The 20136-nt window shown below is 37.1% G+C and overlaps 1 protein-coding gene across 1 annotated transcript in view; it reads left to right on the top strand.

The window, feature by feature from the left end:
* The first annotated feature begins 6818 nt into the window (after positions 1 to 6818).
* The window catches only part of LOC148954719 (uncharacterized), a 42194-nt gene continuing 28876 nt past the window's right edge, over positions 6819 to 20136 (top strand). Inside the window, exon 1 of the mRNA XM_089087222.1 lies at positions 6819 to 7106. Within this exon, the coding sequence (XP_088943348.1) occupies positions 6819 to 7106 (288 nt within the window). The remainder of the gene's footprint in view (positions 7107 to 20136) is intronic.

Here is a 20136-nt window from a genome sequence, read left to right as displayed (position 1 = left end):
TAGCCAGATATCGATCCCTGGCATTTTCATTTCGTTGTCGCACCAACGATACCAGAAACTCCTCGATGACCTTTGATGTCCAAATTCACAGTCGACTCTAAAGCCAGATGGCATGCAATGCTGAAACACGACTCGGTTGTTTTTCTAACAACAAAATTGCCACTTACAAACTCTCTGTGAACTTTTGGCGCTTTTTCAGGCATGCATAGCATGTCTTCTAGGTAGTTAAGCGCAGCTGCGGCGTATTTATGGTTTCCAGATGTGAAGAAAATTGGAATCATCTCTTTTGTGGTGTTTAAGCGTGATCCCCAGTCCGTAGCTCTTTCAGCATAAAGATAGTCGTTTCCGGCACGGATAAGATCTAAATAGTTGATCCAGAGGCTATGATTCCTTATGGTAGATCTGGACTCGTTGTATTTCGAGAAAAGCGGAGCAATAAAAGAAAAAAGGATTTATTGAAAAAAAAAACAAAAAAAACATGTCGACAAAAAATTATTTCTTCCTCTCCTAAAAAGCAAAGCTTGTCCGTGGGGGAGGTAGAGAAAAAAAAACCCCTTAAAACAAAGAACACTCGGCCACCGACGCCACTAATACCATCACAATAAACAATAAATACAAAATAATATCATATATTATACTTCCTCTGGGAACATCATATCAACAAAACCCCCACAATAAATAAATCAATCAATCAGTCAAAACTCATATTCAGCAAAAAGCAGTTCCTTAATGACTTTCTAAATATATTGGGGTCACCAAAAATTTTAATATCACTATTCAAACTATTCCATTTCCGCGTACCTCTATAAAAAAACAAAAAAACATGAACAGGAAGATACCTCTAGGTACACAGAAGTCCGTGCTACCCCTTGTATCATGAGAATGAACAGTAGACCTAATGGACAATAAATCACCAAAACAACGAGGCTGAACATCCTGCTGCAGTCCAAAAATAAACCACAATACTGTCCAACAAATCTCCTATCTGTTTACATGCTTCAGAACTAGTCTCACTTTTGAAGCGTTTCACGGGCCAAAGAGCCCTTTGGGATACTGTTTTTGTTATTGTTAATTATGGAAATAAATGGAACTTGAACTTGAAGCGTTCAATTAAATCACTCAGGATTCGAAGTTTCTCGACTGTAGAAGGCACTATAACGAAGCATGATGTTTCAAGCCAATTATCAAATGTCTCCCTCCAGAATGCGTTCATTCCTTCGTAGACCTGGAAGTGAGCATGGAGTGCCTGGTAAATGTTATTTTCTGAAAGGACCTTATTCGCAGTACCTTCTCTGAAAATTTCTGCCGCAACAATAACTTCTTTTAGTCCTGCTCCATCCATGAGAGATCCAACCGCTTTCAAATAGTTCCTTAGTTTGTGAAAACCGCCCAATAAGAGAACTAGATCAGAGACTTATTTGGACTGAGACTTTAGATGGCCATAGCTTATTTCATAAACAGCTAGATCCTGACTTATAACCGTGTACTTGTTTCCAAGCTTCACTGCTGTTTTTTGACAGATGCTAATGGCCGAGGCTACGACTTCACAAGATGTTAGTGAATAGGGAAGCAAGGATAAGTAACCTACGTTGGTTTTGCTACACCAGAAAGAAACGATTCTTGTGTTGAAGGCTTTCCAACTGGGAGCTGGCTCTTCAAATTCCACTTCAAGAAGTTTTGTAGGACACAACCTACAAAGCGTCCAGCAGAGGTCCAGGCTCGGCACCGAGAATGGCATCGGAGTCTCGTAAATATTTTCAAACAAAGAAAGCAAGGAAGCAGAGTCACAACGTCGAGTTTTCTTGGGGATTTTAACCTTCCAGGCATGTTCACTAGCTTGAGTGTCAAGAAGGTTGTCGGTTACCATCTGTCAAATTCTTTTCCGGGTATTCCTCCCGAAACATCCGCTCGACACACCAGTCATATCAAAAGTTCTTCCGAAGTCTGCAGGAGACGTTGAAGAACAACCCGTAGAAAATAAATCATCGTTAAAAATCAGAATTCATCACAAAAATTTTCAATAAAAGTAAAAATCCGAGATTAAATCTGGATTAATTTAGACATGGAATGTAGCCTACATCAGTCCCAAGTTGTGGAACCCTCGGTCGAAGGAAAATAGGAAACGGAACAAACTGAATTTCAAAGAAAACACAACAATTGTAACGCAAAAATGAAAACTAGACAATGAAAACACAACAATGAAACAACATTACTAAGCTAGAAAAAAAGGTTTACCTCACGCAAGACAACTGACACCCCCCTAAAATCGTTGTTGCCGGAATCCTTACCTTTAGCTAGATCAGGTAAATATCCTAAATTATTTCCTTTTATGTTGTAACTTTTGCTACTTTATACAACTAAAACCCGATATGTAAGATGCTCAGGTTTTTTTTATTGCTATGGAAACCAAATTCGCACATGCGATCGCAGAACGAGGCATCTGTTGTTTTTTTTCCTGGTTAAAAATATTAGATATATAATATATAAATACAAAATTTGATTAAAAAAGAGTGATATATCGTTTAGTGAGATAAAAATTATAGGTCGTGTCGAAAATATTTCGAGTAAAAAATTTTCTTTTTTTTGGGGGGGGGGGGGATTTTTTTGTTCAAACGCCTATATATTCTTGCAGATTCAAGTATCGACTTTTTTTTTGTTACCAGCGTGTAAAAGACATTCTGAGGGTTCAAATGATGAAGAGTTTCATTCGTTTTCATTTTTTAAACAGCTAAAATAACTTTTAAAAATAATTTGGTCCTTTTAGGCTAATTTCTGAAAGCTATGATGTTATTTAGAAAAAATAAATAGTTGCTCAAGAATTAAGATTTTTTGGAAAAGAAGCACATGGTTTGACTCGTAATTGCGAGCAGAATTCAAATAAAGCATAAAAAAAATATACTTATGTAGGCAAAAATTTCAGAAAAACCGAAAACACTAAGAAAAAGTGTATTAAAAACCTTTGTTTTCAAAATTAAATAACTAAAAAATAAAGGTTGTGGGGAAAAACTAAAAATTTTAGGTGAAAGTACTTGTTCTTAGGATTCAGAATATGTCAAGTTGATAAAGTTTTCAGTTTATTTTACCATGTAAAAAAATCAAGAGCGGTATGACGTCACTATAGGCCAAATTTGACTTTACAGGCTACAATGACCATGTTATACATGCGTGCGAACTTGTGCACCCCGATATTCGTTGTAAGCACCCCGATTACCCTAGAATCCACCCTCAAACTAACTGCAGTTGATTTGAGCCACTCCTTCCCTTTTTTTGAACGATAGCAAGCCATGGATCACTGACTACTATAAAATGGTCAAAATAAGTTCAACCACGACAAATTTCGGAAAAAAAGTAAAAAGGAAGCAACAAATTGAACACAAAGCAAAGGAAACCTTATCCCAGTCTGAGAAAGCGTGGCTTGATGCTAAGAAAGTCAACAAAAATAACAGGAAAAAACTAAACGAAGAAATTCAGCAAAAGGATTGCCATGGGAAAGTGTTCCCAGATAAGAAGAATTCAGATAATTTTTCTGCTGATAGCTTGAATCCCATTTCTTGTGAATACAGTCCCTGATATTGGTCATGGTTTTAGTTTTAATAAAGATAAGACCAATGATGCCCCTACCTCGAAGGAGCAAATTCAAATGGAGGAATATTTTAAAATAGACATTGTTACTCTGAAGCAATTAGATATTGAAAAAACTTCAAAGGCTGTAAAAAATGACAACGGTCACCAGAATCAACGTTCATCATTGCACCTTGCAATAAAGAAACACTACAGAATAATAAACCTAAATCAGTTACTGCGGCTCAGAATATTAATGATCTAGTCTCTAAGGAGTATGTTCAAAGTAATGCTGAAACCAAACCAAAAGAGGTTAGGGAAGAAGTACAAGTCAATTACTCTACTCTAGAGCTGTACCATCGTTTGGCTTTAAAATGGTATGAATGCCAGACTGATGAAGACCCTTACTCGAAAATACGCAAAAAAGGAAAACCAAGCTTATAATTTACAGACTGATGATGCTCGGCTCTCTTCCTCTATCGGTTAAAAGAGACAAACAACAGAGCAGGGTCAAGGAAAACAGGGTCCCTCTAAAGAAGAAAAAAGGTCGTCCAATTTACCAGGACGAGGTTCAGCCGGAACTCAGAGAGACAGTTCGGGAGCTAGGCCCTCTTCCTCTAAAGATCAAGAGCGAAAAATAGCAAACAAAAGAAATAGAGATTTTTACTCAGTTCTTGACTTGCCCAGACACGCGACAAAAGAAGAAATTAGAAAATTGTACTATCGTCTCTCTATGAAATGGCATCCTGATAAAAATTCAAATTGCGTGGAAGAAGCTAATGATGCTTTTAAGGAAGTATCAAACGCTTATTCTGGTTTGATAGACGAAACCAAACGCCAAAATTATGACTTCTATATAAATTTTCCTGAAGTTTCAGATATATTTAAGAAATGGATGTTCAGAAACTCCAAATTCCTTTGATTAAAACGGGGATTCCTTAGAAATGTTGGCTTAATTGTCTACATCAGTTGGCTTAGTTTTAGACGCAACTGTTGGCTTGAGCTTTTACTTGCAGCTGTTGGCTTAATAGTCTGCAACTGTTGAATTAAGTGTACCTGTAACTGTTGGCCTAATTTTTGCATCTGTCGTCTTAGTTGTTCCTGTAGCTGTTGGCTTAGTTGTACCTGCAGCTGTTTGTTTTATAGTACCTGCAGCTGTTTGCTTTGCTGAATCTACAGTTGTAAGCTTAGGTTTACTTGCATCTGCTGGCTTAATTGTCTGCAGCTGTTAGCTCAGTTGTACAGCTTCTGTTGGCTTAAGTTGTACCTGCAGATGTTTGCTTTATTTTACTTGTAGCTGTTGAATTCAAAGCAAGCGAGTACCAAGGGAGCAAGTTCCAAGGGAAAGAGTGCCAAGGGGACGAATGATCTACCATTGCTAGTTGTTGTCGACGATGAGTACTTATATGTTGAAGAAGAAATCTATAGAAAATCTATTCAAGAAAACGGAAACCCTTTTTTGCATATAAAACAATTTTTAATACACAACATTACAAAAATTACTGTTGCACTTTCTTCTTAGAGCTCTAAAATCAATGTTATACAAAAAAGAGTATAATTTCCACCATGAAGTTATTCAGGCGAAATATATCCGTGTAAATGCAAAAAAATCCTTGGCACATATAGGCTCAAAATCGGAAAACAAAGTACAATAGTGAAAGGAACCCGGAGCTTTTGCTTGACGAACCTTGCACACTTCTGATTTTGAGCAATATATTTTTCCTTAGTTTCCAATAAAGGTCTTGACATGGGGGATGTAGAATGGTAGGCCATGATGATAGAAAGGTTTGCTATTAACTGAGATTATAGCATTGCTGGCACTTTGAATTTTCTCGAGAAAACACAGCTTTTGCTCTACAAACCATGCACACTTTTTGAATTTTGAGCAATATATTTTTCCTTTGTTTCCAGAAAAGGTCTTGACATTTGGGCTGTAGAATGGTAGGCCAGGAAGATAGTAAAGTTGTCTCTCCCCATAAAGTTGTCTTTCCCTTATATATGTTACTGTTCGTCCGTGTGGATGTTTATATTTCCTTCTGTACTTCACGTTCTTTATGAGAAAGCGGTAAGAGTTTTCCAGTCGTCTAAAGACACTCCTGTTCACATCCTTAAGATTAAAGATTCTTATGTTGTATCTCTATCATCGTTGACATATCAATTCTTCCACGGATATCTTCCATGTTGTTTTTCTGGACTATATAAACTAGTAGGGGAAGTAAATTTGTACACAGTTCAAAACTGCGAGGATGTGATGATTTCGGTTACTCCCTCTGTTCGTTCAGACTTTGGTCTGCTCGTGACTGTGGGGCGTGCTTGGAACTTGGTTCCTGCTGAGATCCGGCATTCACAAACACTCGACTCCTTTAAGAGACAAATCAAAAATGTCTTATTAAAGGTAAATATTGAATAATTTTTAGGTGTCTTATGGTTTAATGTTTTTGGGGGTGGTTGTTTTGTTGGCGTTGGATCCTCGATGAAGTAGAGAATTTTAAATTGATTTTTATTGTCGGGTGATAGGAGGGTCGCTGTTTCGTGTGGACTGTCGGTGAGTCCATTTCTTTTCCCTATAGATTTATATTTAGACGTTGTTTAGTATGTTTATGACAAGTTTTAACATTAGTTATTTATTCTATTTAAATTCCCAAATTACGGGACATTGAGCCCTTTGAGATATTGTTTTTGCAATTGTTATTTTATGGAAATAAATGGAACTTGAACTTGTTATTTATAAACAAGTTTGTGAGATGTTGCTCACTCCGTGACAAAGATTTAAACTTTATTTTTTTGGGGTTTAGGGAGACTAAAAGGTAGCTAGGTTAGGTTAGTTTGCGTATTTAATACATGCTATACTTTACCCCCCCCCCCTATTGTACAAATATATAGCCCAAATCTGTTTCTTAACTGTTATATATTTTCATCCTATTTTTTTTTTTCATTAGCATTAACCAAATTTCACATCTCGCCTGTTTACCGGATTCCATACAAGTACCCAAATAACAACACTAATCATGCATGTCCCACTGTAAACATATATTATCCACAAACCCCTAAGATGAGCAACGCTCTCAGCATGTACTTCATAATTTCAGGTATTTCTCCCATTTCTATAAAGATTTGATTTTTGTCTTGATATAACATTTATCCTGTCTATAACATCACTTACCTCGAGGGGTTTTACTCCTACAGGTCATGCCTATATGCCTGTAGTAGTCAATCTAGAATTACGACCGATGTTCTTATTTGTCAGTGAGCCTATAATGAGACTGTTTAAAGCGCTATTTCGCAGAAATCTTAAATTCTTCTTTATGTTTACTTCAATTATTCTACTCTTTTGTTTAATTAGTGCTTATATAGAAGGCCTGTCGCTAAAAGAAGACGATGTAGACTATTTAAAACAGAATATTGTACCACCTTATACCTTAGAAGATGCTTGGAACTTTGAACAACCTTTGAATCGAAACTTTACAGCGCTAGAATATTTTCTTGCTACTTTGGATCAACCTTGGATAGATATCCTTTTGATTTTAGATTTGTTTTTTCCAACTGTAAGTAGCTTAAGTAAATACTAGTTTAAATTTATGTTTAGAATGGATATGTTGTCAAAAACTGCATGTTTCATTTTTCCGTTTTTAACAATGAATGTTTATAGTTAAAACATTTTTTGGTAAATTTTACGTTGTTCATATTATATGAACAACGAGACCCGTTTTGGGTTTTATTTATTTATCGATGCTGATTTGTGGTAGTTTCACGCTTGGCAGATTATTTGATTTTGTTTTTGCTCATTTTTTGTTTAATGGAGTTCTTTACTTTTCGGTAAAATTCTACTTTAGCTACTTTTGGCTATCTTGGAAAGGGGTTAGGTTAGGAAAATGAAACTTTTAGGGATGGGTCTACAGGCTAAAGTGTGGCCTAGGAAGGTATTTTGAAATAACTACCTCCACTTCTCCCTCTAGAGGGTCCTGAAATTTGCTTACATGGCAGGTCTATGAACCCATTGAAATTTTGACAAAACAACATTTTACCCTAATTTTCAGTTATCAGTTTCTTTTTCTCTGGCTTTAGTTCTGAAAATACAATTTCAGTTATTTGAGCAGAATTTTTGTGCCATATCAATGTTTATTCCCAAAATGTAGGAAATGTATTTGCCTATCTTTAAAACGTTAGAAATTGGGATTGAGCAAAGCTGTGAAGCTGAAAACAATTTTGTTATACTTCATTTAAGCAGAAGATCTATTTTGCAAGGTTTCACTTCTATAAATCACAGATTTTTAAAGGTCATCAAAGGTCAGGACCCTCTAGAGGGAGAAGGAGTGGAGGTAGGTACTTCAAAATACCTTCCCAGGACATACTTTAGCCTGTAGACCCATCCCTGAAAGTTTCATTTTCCTAACCTAACCCCTTCCTAAGATATTCAAAAGTAACTAAAGTAGAATTTTACCTACTTTTCTTTGAAAAACTTATTTTGTGGAAAAAGTTTTTTTAAAATTAATTTCTGTTCGTTTTATCAGAGAAAAATAAATAACAGAAATTAATAAAAATATAAAAATAAATAACAGAAAGAGAAAAAATAGTCTTTTCAGAGAAAAAGAAAATAATACTTTAAATCTTTTCGTTTTTTATAGTTTAGCCTGCTATTTGTATGCTGGAGAAAAATTTTCAGCAATTTTTAACAACATACACCCTCCTCAAAATCTGGACACAAATAGTAGTGTTTAATTTAGTTTCATACCTCTTCTAGTTGACCTGAAATGGAAAACTTGATACCATTCGTAAAAAAATCTGTTTACTTCCTTCGATAGCTTGGATACACTTACGCTATTTTGATTTGGTTAAATTTTAAGAGCAGAAGCAGCCCCAAAAGTTTGAACATAATACCCTCCGTCGTTTTTGGGATACGACGTTTTTGGGATTAGATGCCTCTTTGATTTGATGTGTTTGGGGGAATGATGGGCGTAGGGGGGGGGGGGTTAGTTTCCCTCCAATAACTTTTGACTTAAAAATGGCACTAACCACTCCAATTTCAAATCAATTGAGCCCTTTTCCGAAGTTTTTACGACAACACCTTCTATAAAAACCTTATATGCCCCCAGGGCATAACTTAAAACCTTTGCCCTAATGGTTGTGGGTGAGTGTCCTCCTCAAAAACATATTTTCTATCTGGAAATTAACTATGCTGAACAAAATTGCTGTCTCAAATTTTGAATGGATTTATTTGGGGAATGATGGGTGGGGGGGGGGCTAGTTGCCCTCCAATCACTTTCTACTATTAAAAATGGTACTACCCCTTCGAATTTCGAATCGAATGAGCCTGTTTTGAAGTTTTTACGTCAACGCCTTCTATAAAAACCTTATATGCCCCCAGGGCATAACTTAAAACCCTTGCCCTGAGGGTTGTGGGGGAGTGTCCTCCTCAAAAACATATTTTCTATCTGGAAATCAACTACGCTGAACAAATTGGCTATCTCAAAATTTTGATTGGATGTGTTTGGGGGAATGATTGGTGGGGGGGGGGGGCTAGTTGCCCTCCAATCACTTTAGACTATTAAAAAGGGCCCTAGAACTTTTAATTTCCAATCGAATGATCCCTTTTTGAAGTTTCTACGACGACCCCTTCCGTATGAAGTGCCCTGCTCTAAAGGAAAAAAAAATAGTACATAGTATATTGTGCCAACATTGTTCTTTTATACCCTCAGGGCATAACTTAAAATCCTTGACCTGAGGGTTGTGGGGGAGTGTCCTCCTCAAAAACATATTTTCTATCAGGAAATCAACTACGATGAACAAAATGGCTATCTCAAAATTTTGATTGGATGGGTTTGGGGAACTGATGGCCCTAGGGGGGGGGGCTCGTTGCCCTCCATTCACTTTCAAAAATTAAAAAGGGCACTAGCCTTTTGATTTTCAAATCGAATGAGCCTTTTTTGAAGTTTCTACAACAAAGCCTTCTATAAAAACCTTATATGCCCCCAGGGCATAATTTAAAACCCTTGCCCTGAGGGTTGTGGGGGAGGTTCCTCCTCAAAAACATATTTTCTATATGGAAATCAACTACGCTGAAAAAATTGCTATTTCAATTTTGATTGGATGTGTTTGGGGGAATGATGGGCGTGGGGGTGGGGGCTCGTTGCCCCCAAATCATTTTCGACTATTAAAAAGCGTACTAGTCCTCCGAATTTCCAATTGAATGAGCCTGTTTTGAAGTTTCTACGACAACGCCTTCTATAAAAACCTTATATGCCCCCCAGGCATAACTTAAAACCCTTGCCCTGAGGGTTGTGGGGGAGTGTCCTCCTCAAAACATATTTTATATCTGGAAATCAACTACGCTGAACAAAATGGCTATCTCAAAATTTTGATTGGATGTGTTTTGGGGAATGATGGGCGTGGGGGGGGGCTAGTTGCCTTCCAATCACTTTCGACTGTTAAAAAGGGCACTGGAACTCTCAATTTTCAATCGAATGAGTCCCTTTTGAAGTATCTACGACGACCACTTCCATATGGAGTGGAAAAAAAATGGTACATTAAAACCTTATATGCCCCCAGGGCATAACTTAAAACCCTTGCCCTGAGGGTTGTGGGGGAGTGTCCTCTTCAAAAATATATTTTCTATCTGGAAATGAACTATGCTGAACAAAATGCTTATCTCAAAATTTTGATTGGATGTGTCTGGGGAAATGATGGGCGTGTGGGGGGGGACTAGTTGCCCTCCAATCACTTTCGACTATTAAAAAGGGCACTAGCCCTTTGAATTTTCAAATGAATGATCCTTTTTTGAAGTTTCTACGACATCGCCTTCTATAAAACGACTATTAAAAAGGGCACTAGCCACCCTAATTTCCAATCGAATGAGCCCTTTTCGAAATTTCTACGACAACTCCTTCGATACGAAAGGCCTGTCGAAGATAGGAGAAAAAAAACACATTGTGGCCACATCGTTCTTTACTTAGGCAGCGCTAGCGCACTGCCTATGATTTACTAAAGTCAGCATTGTTATTCCAGTTTTTAAAAAGGGCGATCCAACTGAGATAGGTAATTATTGTCCAATCTCAATTCTTCCTGTTATATCCAAGGTGCTCGAGAGAGTCATCTTCAAATGTCTGTTTCCCTTTCTGTTTGGCAGTCAGCACTCCGTTTCATTGATTTCTCCTCGCGAATATGGCTTTCAGCCGAAATTTTCAACTTCTAATGCTGGGATTGACACCACACAGTTCATACGCTCACAACTCGACCTTAAAAAAACTGTGTTGGGCTTATTTTTGGATTTCTCTAAGGCCTTTGACACGGTCGATCCCAGTATTTTAGTAAGTAAATTAAATAGTTACGGTATTCGTGGTGTACCCCTCTCTTGGTTTGATTCTTATCTATCTGGGATGGTACCGAGTGTGAGCTTAGGTGGAGTATCCTCTCAGCCTTTACCTGTTCGGAGGGGTGTCCCGCAAGGCTCCGTTCTAGGCCCTATTTTATTTCTTCACTAAAAAACTTAAATTTGCCCAAAACCGTGCCATTAAAGCAGTTTATTGGCTTTCCCGTCTATATCCAACCCGTGATTTGTACTGAGATTTTGGCATAGCTCCACTAGATCAAATCATACAAAACTAAACTTATCGCTTGCTTGCTCTGCTTTCCACAATAATCTTCCTCCTCAACTACTAACCTGCTATAATAATAATGGGGGTTATAATAATAAATTAATTTTTACAATATTATTATAAATTAATTATTATAATAATTAATATTAATATTAATCGGGGGATGGGGGGGGGGAAAGTATAAACTTAACTCTCATTTATATCAGAAATAAAGTCTACCCCCCCCCCTAATGCGCAAATTTATACCCTGAATTGGTATATATAGGGGTGGGGGTAAAATTCATTTCCGAAGAAAATGATTATTATATTTGGAGAGAGCATAAAAAAGGCATCGAGTGGTTGGTTTACTTTATTCATAAGTAAACAATAATATGAACAACGAAAAATTTACCCATTTTTTGGTATCATTTATTAAAAAAAATTCTTTAGTAATATTATTTATAAATATTTGTAATTTGACAATATATACCCATCCCCCCTCTAATGGTCTAACATAGCCCTAGCCTCTATAAAAAACTAACCAAAAAAATTATGGAACTGTTAATTCATAATATGAAGCAAGTATCAATGAATCATATATCTTTGTTTTCTTCCTATTCTTGTCTGTTAATTGGATCAGTTTTCAGCAATTAATATGTTACTTTTTTACATAGCGTATGGTTATGTAAGCCTAAATAAAGAACGATGTTGGCACATGTATTATTATTTTTTTTTTTTTCTTTTTCCATACCAGGGCACTTCGTATCGAAAGAGTTGTCGTAGAAACATGGAAAAGGGCTCATTCAATTGGAAATTTGAATGGATAGTGCCCTTTTTAATAGTCAAAAGTGATTGGCAACTGACACTCCTTCCACGCCCGCCATTTCCCCAAAGACATCAAATCAAAATTTTGAGATAGCCATTTTGTTCAGCGTAGTTGATTTTCACATAGAAATTATGTTTTTGAGGAGGACACTACCCCACAGCCCTCAGGGCGAGGGTTTTAAGTTATGCCCTGGGGGCATATAAGAACGATGTTGCCACAATGTGTTATTTATTATTTTTTTCCTTTAGAGCAGGGCACTTTGTATCGGAGAAGTTGTCGTAGAAACTTCGAAAAGGGCTCATTCAATTGGAAATTGGATGGATTGTGCCCTTTTTAACATTAGAAAGTGATGGTAAGGCAAGTAAAAGCCCTTCAAGGCCCAACATTTCCGAAACATATCCAATCAAAATTTAGAGATAGCTATTTTGTTCAGCGTAGTTGATTTCCAGATTAGAAATTATGTTTTTGAGGGGGACATCCCCCCACAGTCCTCAGGGCAAGGCTTGTAAGTTATGCCCTGGGGGCATGTGGGGTTTTTATAGAAAGCGTTGTCGTAGAAACATAAAAAGTGCTCATTCAATTGGAAATTCTAAGAGCTATTCCCACTTTTAATAGTCGAACGGGATTGGAGGGCAACTAACCCCCTCTCACGCCCACCAATCTCCAAAACGAATCCAATCAAAAATTGTTGAAATAGCCATTTTGTTCAACGTAGTTGAAAGTTCTAGAAATTAGGTCTTTGAGGATGACAACCCCGCCACAGCCGTCAGGCCAAAGGTTGTAAGTTATGCCCTGGGGATATATAAGGTTTAAACTTCAAAAAGAGCAAATTCGATCGTAAATTGAAATGGCTGGTGCCCTTTTTAATACTAGAAAGTGATTGGAAGGCAACTAACAGCCCTTCCACAACACCATTTCCCCAAAACACATCCTATCAAAATTTTTAGATAGCCATTTTGCTCCACTCAGTTGAAAGTTCTGGAAATTATACCTTTGAGCAGGACACTCCCCCCCCACAGTCTTTTGAAAGGGCTAGTAACCTTTTTAATAGTTGAAAGTGATTGAAGGGCAACTAACCCCCCTCTCACGCCCACCATTTCCCAAACACATTTAATCAAAATTTTGAGATATGCATTTTGTTCAACGTAGTTGAAAGTTCTGGAAATTAGGTCCCTTAGGATGATAACCCCTTCAGAGCCCTCAGTACAAGGGTCGTCAGTTATGCCCTGGGGGCATATAAGGTTTATATAGAAAGTTGTAGTAGAAAATTCAAACAGGGCTCATTTGATTTTAAATTGAAAGGGCTAGTTCCCTTTTCAATAGTTGAAAGTGAATGAAGAGTAATTAACCCCCTCTCAGGCCCACCATTCCCCAAACACATTCAATAATAGTCTAGAGACAGCCATTTTGTTCAACGTAGTTGAAAGTTCTGGAAATTGTGTATTTGAGGATGACAATCTCCCCAGAGTCCCCAGGACAAAGATTGTAAGTTATGGCCTGGGGGCATATAAGGTTTTTATAGATAGTGTTGTCGTAACTACTTCAAAAGGGGCTCATTCAATTGGAAATTGAGAGGGCTACCTATAGTGCTATTTTTAATGTCAAAAGTGATTTGAAGGCAACTAACCCCCCTCTTACTTCCACCATTTCCCCAAACACATCCAATCAAAATTTTGAGATAACCATTTTTTTTAAATTAGTTGAAAGTTCTGGAAATTAGGTCTTTGAGGCAAGGGTTGTAAAGCCTTGTAAGCTTTGAGGTAAAGCTTTTTAATAGTCGAAAGTGATTGGAAGGCTTGACATTTTTATAGTAAATATCGATGTGGGTACAATTTTTTTTTTTTTTTTGTTTAGACCAGGGCACTTTGTATCCAAGGATTTACCGTAGGAACTTCGAAAAGGGCTCATTCGATTGAAAACAGAAAGGGCTGATGTCCTTTTTAATAGTTGAAAGTGACTGGAGGGCACCTAATCCCCCTCCCACACCCACCCTCCGTTTGCCTGTTATGTTTAAAAACTAAATGTTGCCTTAAAATTAAATCAAAATGCGCTGTGTTAATGCTAATTCTCAATAAGGCATCTCAGCAGTATCCCAAGAACGACTGAGGGTATTATGTTCAATCTTTCGGGGCTACTTTTGCTCTTAAAATTTAAGCAAATCAAAATAGCGTAACTGTATCCAAGCTATCAAAGAAAGTAAACCGATTTTTTTGCGAATGGTATCAAGTTTTCCATTTCAGGTCAACTAGAGGAGGTATGAAAATACATTAAACACTACTATTTCTGTCCAAATTTTTAAAAGGGTGTATGTTGTTAAATATTGCTGAAAGTTTATCTCCACCCTACAAATAGCAGGTCAAACTATAAAGTCTTAAAAAAATGAAAAGATTTAAAGTATTATTTTTTTTTACCTGAAAAGACTATGTCAATATAAAACGACCAAATATTAATTAAAATTTTGGTTCCACAAAATAAGTTTTTCAAAGAGAAGTAAAGATATCCATTAAACCAAAAATGAGCAAAAATAAAATCAAACAATCTACCAAGCGTGAAAATACCACAAATCAGCATCGATAAATAAATGAAACCCAAAACGAACAGAAATTACAATAAATAACGGAGTCAAACTCAAAACGAGCAGAAATTTACATGAGTTGGGCTCAAAACCCCTATGCTTTCCCATATCCAGAACATAATTTGAACTTTACTGAAAAAAAAAATACTAATGAATGTGCCTTATCAGTTTAATATAAATATACTGATATTTAGTAATCATTTTGTTAATATTATTTGATTTATTAAAGTTATAAAAGTAAAAACATTAAGTCAGACCTTTCGGGGCAAGTTGTGGCAGGTTCTGAACTAGCCCAGAAGGCCCTATGCGTATACTTTTAACACTAACACTACGATTACTGTAACTAATTAAATAAAAAAGTTCAACTGAAAGTAAGGATCAACATTAAAACTTAAAACGAACAGAAACTATTACGTATATGAGGGGGTTACTCCTCCTCATCTCCTCCCTCTTTATGCTAAGGTTTTCTAGTTCTTAAAAAAACAATCTTCTTGTTGTTCTAATTAAACGGACATTGTGTCTCAGGTGTCGTTATTAAAAAATTGAATTAAAAAAAAGGTTTTTATAATAGAAAGTAAGGAGCGACATTAAAACTTAAAACGAACAGAAATTATTTCGTATATGAAGGGGCTTGCCCCCTCCCCAACACCTCGCTCTTTACGCTAAAGTTTTCTTGTACTTTTGAAAAAAGCTTTTGATCGTTCCAATTAAACGAACATGTGATAAAGAATTGGGAGAAAATTTAAACTTTAGCGTAAAGAGCGAGGTGTTGAGGAGGAAGCAACCCCCTTCATATACGCAATAATTTCTGTTCGTTTTACGCTTTAATGTCGCTCCTAACTTTCTGTTAAAAAAAAACTTCTTTTTATTTATTTAATTTCCGAACGTTTTTGAATTAATGCAGGTCTGAAATTAGCTAACCGTATATGAATAATTAAAATGAAATTTGCATATTAATTTTATTTGTTTTGGCTAAATGGCTTACTCAATATTTGGTCACACAGATTTGAGAAAAAAGGGCGGAGGAGGGTGCCTAGTTGCCCTCCAATTTTTTGGTTCCTTAAAAAGGCCACTAGAACTTTTAATTTTATTTACGAACGGTTTTATTAGTAATAAATATACGTAACTTATGAATTTTCTCAAATTCTTAAAGAACGACTTCTGAAACGCTATCTTCGTTTATTAGGAACAATGAGATGCTTTTTTCATTATAATGCTGAATTAGTATTATAAGCCCGTTCTTTTGATAAATTTACTGACATCAAAATTCCGTCTTTTAAAGTTTCGATTGCTATTGAGCCTACAATCACAAAGTGTCAGATACGGAAACAAGCAAACACCCCGCTTAGACACACAGGCGTAGTGAGAGAGAGGGAGAGAGACCAAAAACACTTACAATCACACAGTCTGACACGGAAACATGCAAATACCTACTCGGACACGAAGGCATAGTGAGAGAGAGGAAAAAAACACCTACAATCACACAGAGTCAGACACAGAAACATACAAACACCTGCTCAGACACACAGGTTTAGTGAAAGAGAGAGAGAGAAACAAAAACACCTACAATCATACTGTGTCCGAAACGGAAACAAGCATGTTTTTCCTTCTATAACTTTAATAAATCAAATAATATTAATATTTTGATTACTAAATTTCAGTATATGTATATTAAACTGACAATGCACATTAATTTGTATTTTTCAGTAAAATGCAAATTATGTTAAAAAAGGCACTAGCCCTTAAAATTTCCAATCGAATGAGCGCTTTTTGAGTTTCTACGACAAAGCTTTCGATAAATACCTTCTACGCTCCCAGGGCATAAATTACCACCCCTACTTGAGGGCTGTGAGGGGATTGTCATCCTCAAAGACCTAATTTCCAGAATTTTCAACTACGTTCAATAAAACGCCTATCTCAAAATTTTGATTGGATGTGTTTGGGGAAATGGTTGGCGTGAGAGGGGCGTTAGTTATTCTCCAATCACTTTCAACTATTAAAAAAGGAACTAGCCGTTTCAATTTCCAATCGAATGAGCCGTTTTGAAGTTTCTACGACAAAGCTTTCAATAAAAACCGTATATCCCCCCAGGGCTTAACTTACAACCCTTGCCCTGAGGGCTGTGAGGGGGTTGTCATCCTCAAATACCCAATTTCGAGATCTTTCAACTATGTTGAAAAAATCGTTATCTCAAAATTTTGATTGAATGGGTTTGGGGAAGTGGTGGGCGTGAGAAGGGGGTTACTTGCCCTTCAATCACTTTCGACTATTAAAAAGGGCACTAGCCTTTTCAATTTCCAATCGAATGATTCCTTTTTGAATTTTCTACGACAACGCTTTCTATAAAAAAATCATATGCCCCCATGGCATAACTTTAAACCCTTGCCCTGAGGGCTGTGGAGGGAGTGTTATCCTCAAAAACATAGTTTTCGGACTTTTTAACTACGTCCAACAAAATGGCTACCTCAAAATTATGATTGGAGGTGTCTGGGGAAATAGTGGGTGCGAGAGGAGTGTTAGTTATCCTCCAATTACTTTTGACTATAAAAAGAGCACAAACCCTTCTAATTTTTAATTGAATGAGCCCTTTTTGAAGTTTCTACAAATCTGATAACTTACAACCCTTGCCCTGAGGGCTGTGAGGGGTTTGTCATCCTCAAAGACATAATTACCGGATCTTTCAACTACGTTGAACAAAATTGTCATCTCAAAATTTTAGTTGGATGTGTTTGGAGAAATGATGGGCGTGAGAGGGGGGTTACTTGCCCTCCAATCACTTTCAACTATCAAAAAGGGTACTAGCCTTTTCAGTTTTCATCGAATGATTCCTTTTTGAATTTTCTACAACAACAGTTTCTATGACAAAAAAATATCATATGCCCCCAGGGCATAACTTACAACCCTGGCCCTGAGGGCTGTGGGGGGAGTGTTATCCTCAAAAACATAGTTTCCGGACTTTTTAACTACGTCAAACAAAATGGCTACCTCAAAATTTTGATTGGAAGTGTCTGGGGAAAAGGTGGACGTGAGAGGGGCGTTTGTTGCCCTCAAATAACTTTCGACTATTAAAAAGGGCAGTAGACCTCTGAATTTCCAATCGAATGAACCCTTTTTGAAGTATATATGACAAAACTTTCAATAAGAACCTTATATGCCCTCAGGGCATAACTTACAACCCTTATCCTGAGGGCTGTGGGGGAAGTGTCATCCTCAAAGATATAATTTCCGGACCTTTCAACAATTTTGAACAAAATGGCTATCTCAAATTTTTGATTGGATGTGTTTGGATAAATTGCGGGCGTGGAAGGGGTGTTAGTTGCCTCCCAATCACTTTCGACTATTGAAAAGGGCACTAGCCATTTCAATTTCCAATCAAATGAGCCCATTTTGAAATTTCTACGACATAATTTTCTATAAAAACCTTATATATCCCCAGGGCATAACTTACAACCCTTGCCCTGAGGGCTGTTTGGTGGGGGGAGGTTTCATGCTCAAAGACCTAATTTTCAGAACTTTCAACAACGTTGAACAAAATGGCTATCTCAAAATTTTGATTGGATGTGTTTGGGGAAAAGGTGGGCGCGAGAGAGGCGTTAGTTCCCTCCAATCACTTTCGTCTATTAAAAAGGGCACTAGCCCTTTGAATTTCCAATTGAATGATCCTTTTTTGAAGTTTCTACGACAACGCCTTCTATAAACGCTGTATATAAAGACCTTCTATGCCCCCAGGGCATAAATTATAACCCTTGCTTGAGGAGGGCTGTGAGGGGGTTGTCATCCTCAAAGACCTAATTTCCAGAGCTTTCAACTACGTTCAATAAAATGGCTACCTCAAAAATTTTATTGGATGTGTTTGGGGAAATGATGGGCATAAGAGGGGCGTTAGTTGGTGTCCAATCACTTCAACTATTAAAAAAGGCACTAGCCCGTTCAATTTCCAATGGAATGAGCATTTTTGAAGTTTCTACGGAAATGCTTTAAATAAAAACCTTATATGCCCCCAGGGCGTAACTTAAAACCCTTACCCTGAGGGCTGTGAGGGGGTTGTCATCCTCAAAGACATGATTGCCGGATCTTTCATCTACATTGAACAAAATGGTTTGCCCCTAAATGTGTTTGGGAAAATGTTGGGTGTGAGAGGGGGGGGGGCTACTTGGCCTCAAATCATTTTCGACTATTAAAAAGGGCACTAGCCTTTTCAATTTCCAATCGAATGATTCCTTTTTGAATTCTCTATGACAACGGTTTCTATAACAGAAAAACTCATATGTCCCCAGGGCATAACTTACAACCCTTGCCCTGAGGGCTGTGGGGGAGTGTCTGGAAATCAACTACGCTGAACAAAATGGCTATCTCAAAATTTTGATTGGATATGTTTGGGGAATTGGTGGGCGTGGTTGGGGTGTTTGTTGCCTTCCAGTCGCTTTCGACTACTAAAAAATGCAAAAGCCACTCCAATTTCCAAAAAATAAACAAAAAAAAAATCAAAAAAATATAAATAAACCTAAGCCAAAAAATAAATAGTACATTGTGCCAACATCGTTCTTTACTTAGGCAGCGTTATTGCGCTGCTTATGATTTTAGGTTTTAGTACTGCTCTTTGCCTTCCTTTGATTATCTTAGGTCAATATATCTTATGAATTTTGTTCAATATGTTTCCTCTAACTCCCCCTGAAAGTTTCGACTCGATATTTTGATCCAGTTTCAAGATATTCAATATTTGGCATGTTCCTTTTAGTACTCCTTCCCTTGTTTAATCTACCTGAATAGTTTTCAAAATCAATATGTAACTAACTTGCATTTTAAAGTTCCAGTAAGTTTATTAACATATTTTCTGAATCTGTTTATGGTTAACTACATCTTGAACATCTTGAATAAGCTCAAGAAAACAATATCCTGTTTTGGTGTCTTGAACAACCTTATCCTTTATCGTATTACATAAATTATCTATCCCCCTTTATATGGATTATTTTGATGGACTTTGTTTTAAGGAGCACAGGAAAGGCAATGGGAGACCACGGAATCAAATGGGGAGGAAAAAGTCTCCTGGACTTGGATTATGCTGATGATTTAAGCATCCTAGATGAAAGTGTGAGCAAAATAAATGAAGTTTTAGAGGTTTTGCAAGTTCAGGGGGCTAGAATTGGTTTGAAAATTAATCTTAGGAAGACTAAGTCACTAAGGCTAGGAATAAGTGAAGATGAAAAGGTGACGTTGGGTAATGAAAAGATTGATCAGATTTGCTAGATGTTTTCCAGAGAAATGGCTTGAGGATTGTTCTGGGTTCCCGGCTGACTGACCGTATTTCAAACAATAAGCTATGCGAAAAATGTGGTTCAATACTGCTCTCTAGGGCTATAATGGAAGAAAGGTTGAGGTGGTTAGGGCACGTTGTGCGGATGAAGGATGACAGATTGCCGAAGGTTGTTCTTTTCGGCCAACCATCTAGGGCTAAACGGAAAGCAGGTCTTCCCCATTTGGGTTGGGAGGACGTCACAAAGAAAGATTTAAAGGAAATGGGAACTTCGTGGGCAGGTGTAAAAAGGGAGGCTTTGAATAGATTGGGGTGGAGGAGGAGCGTGCGTAGCCGCGTTGGCCTCAGG

Source organism: Artemia sp. Qi Xiang Cuo, chromosome 3 (assembly GCF_049724085.1).
Source record: "Artemia sp. Qi Xiang Cuo chromosome 3, ASM4972408v1, whole genome shotgun sequence".
Lineage (NCBI taxonomy): Eukaryota > Metazoa > Arthropoda > Branchiopoda > Anostraca > Artemiidae > Artemia > Artemia sp. Qi Xiang Cuo.
Note: the sequence above shows the minus strand (reverse complement) of the source record. Positions and strands in the feature narration are given on the sequence as shown.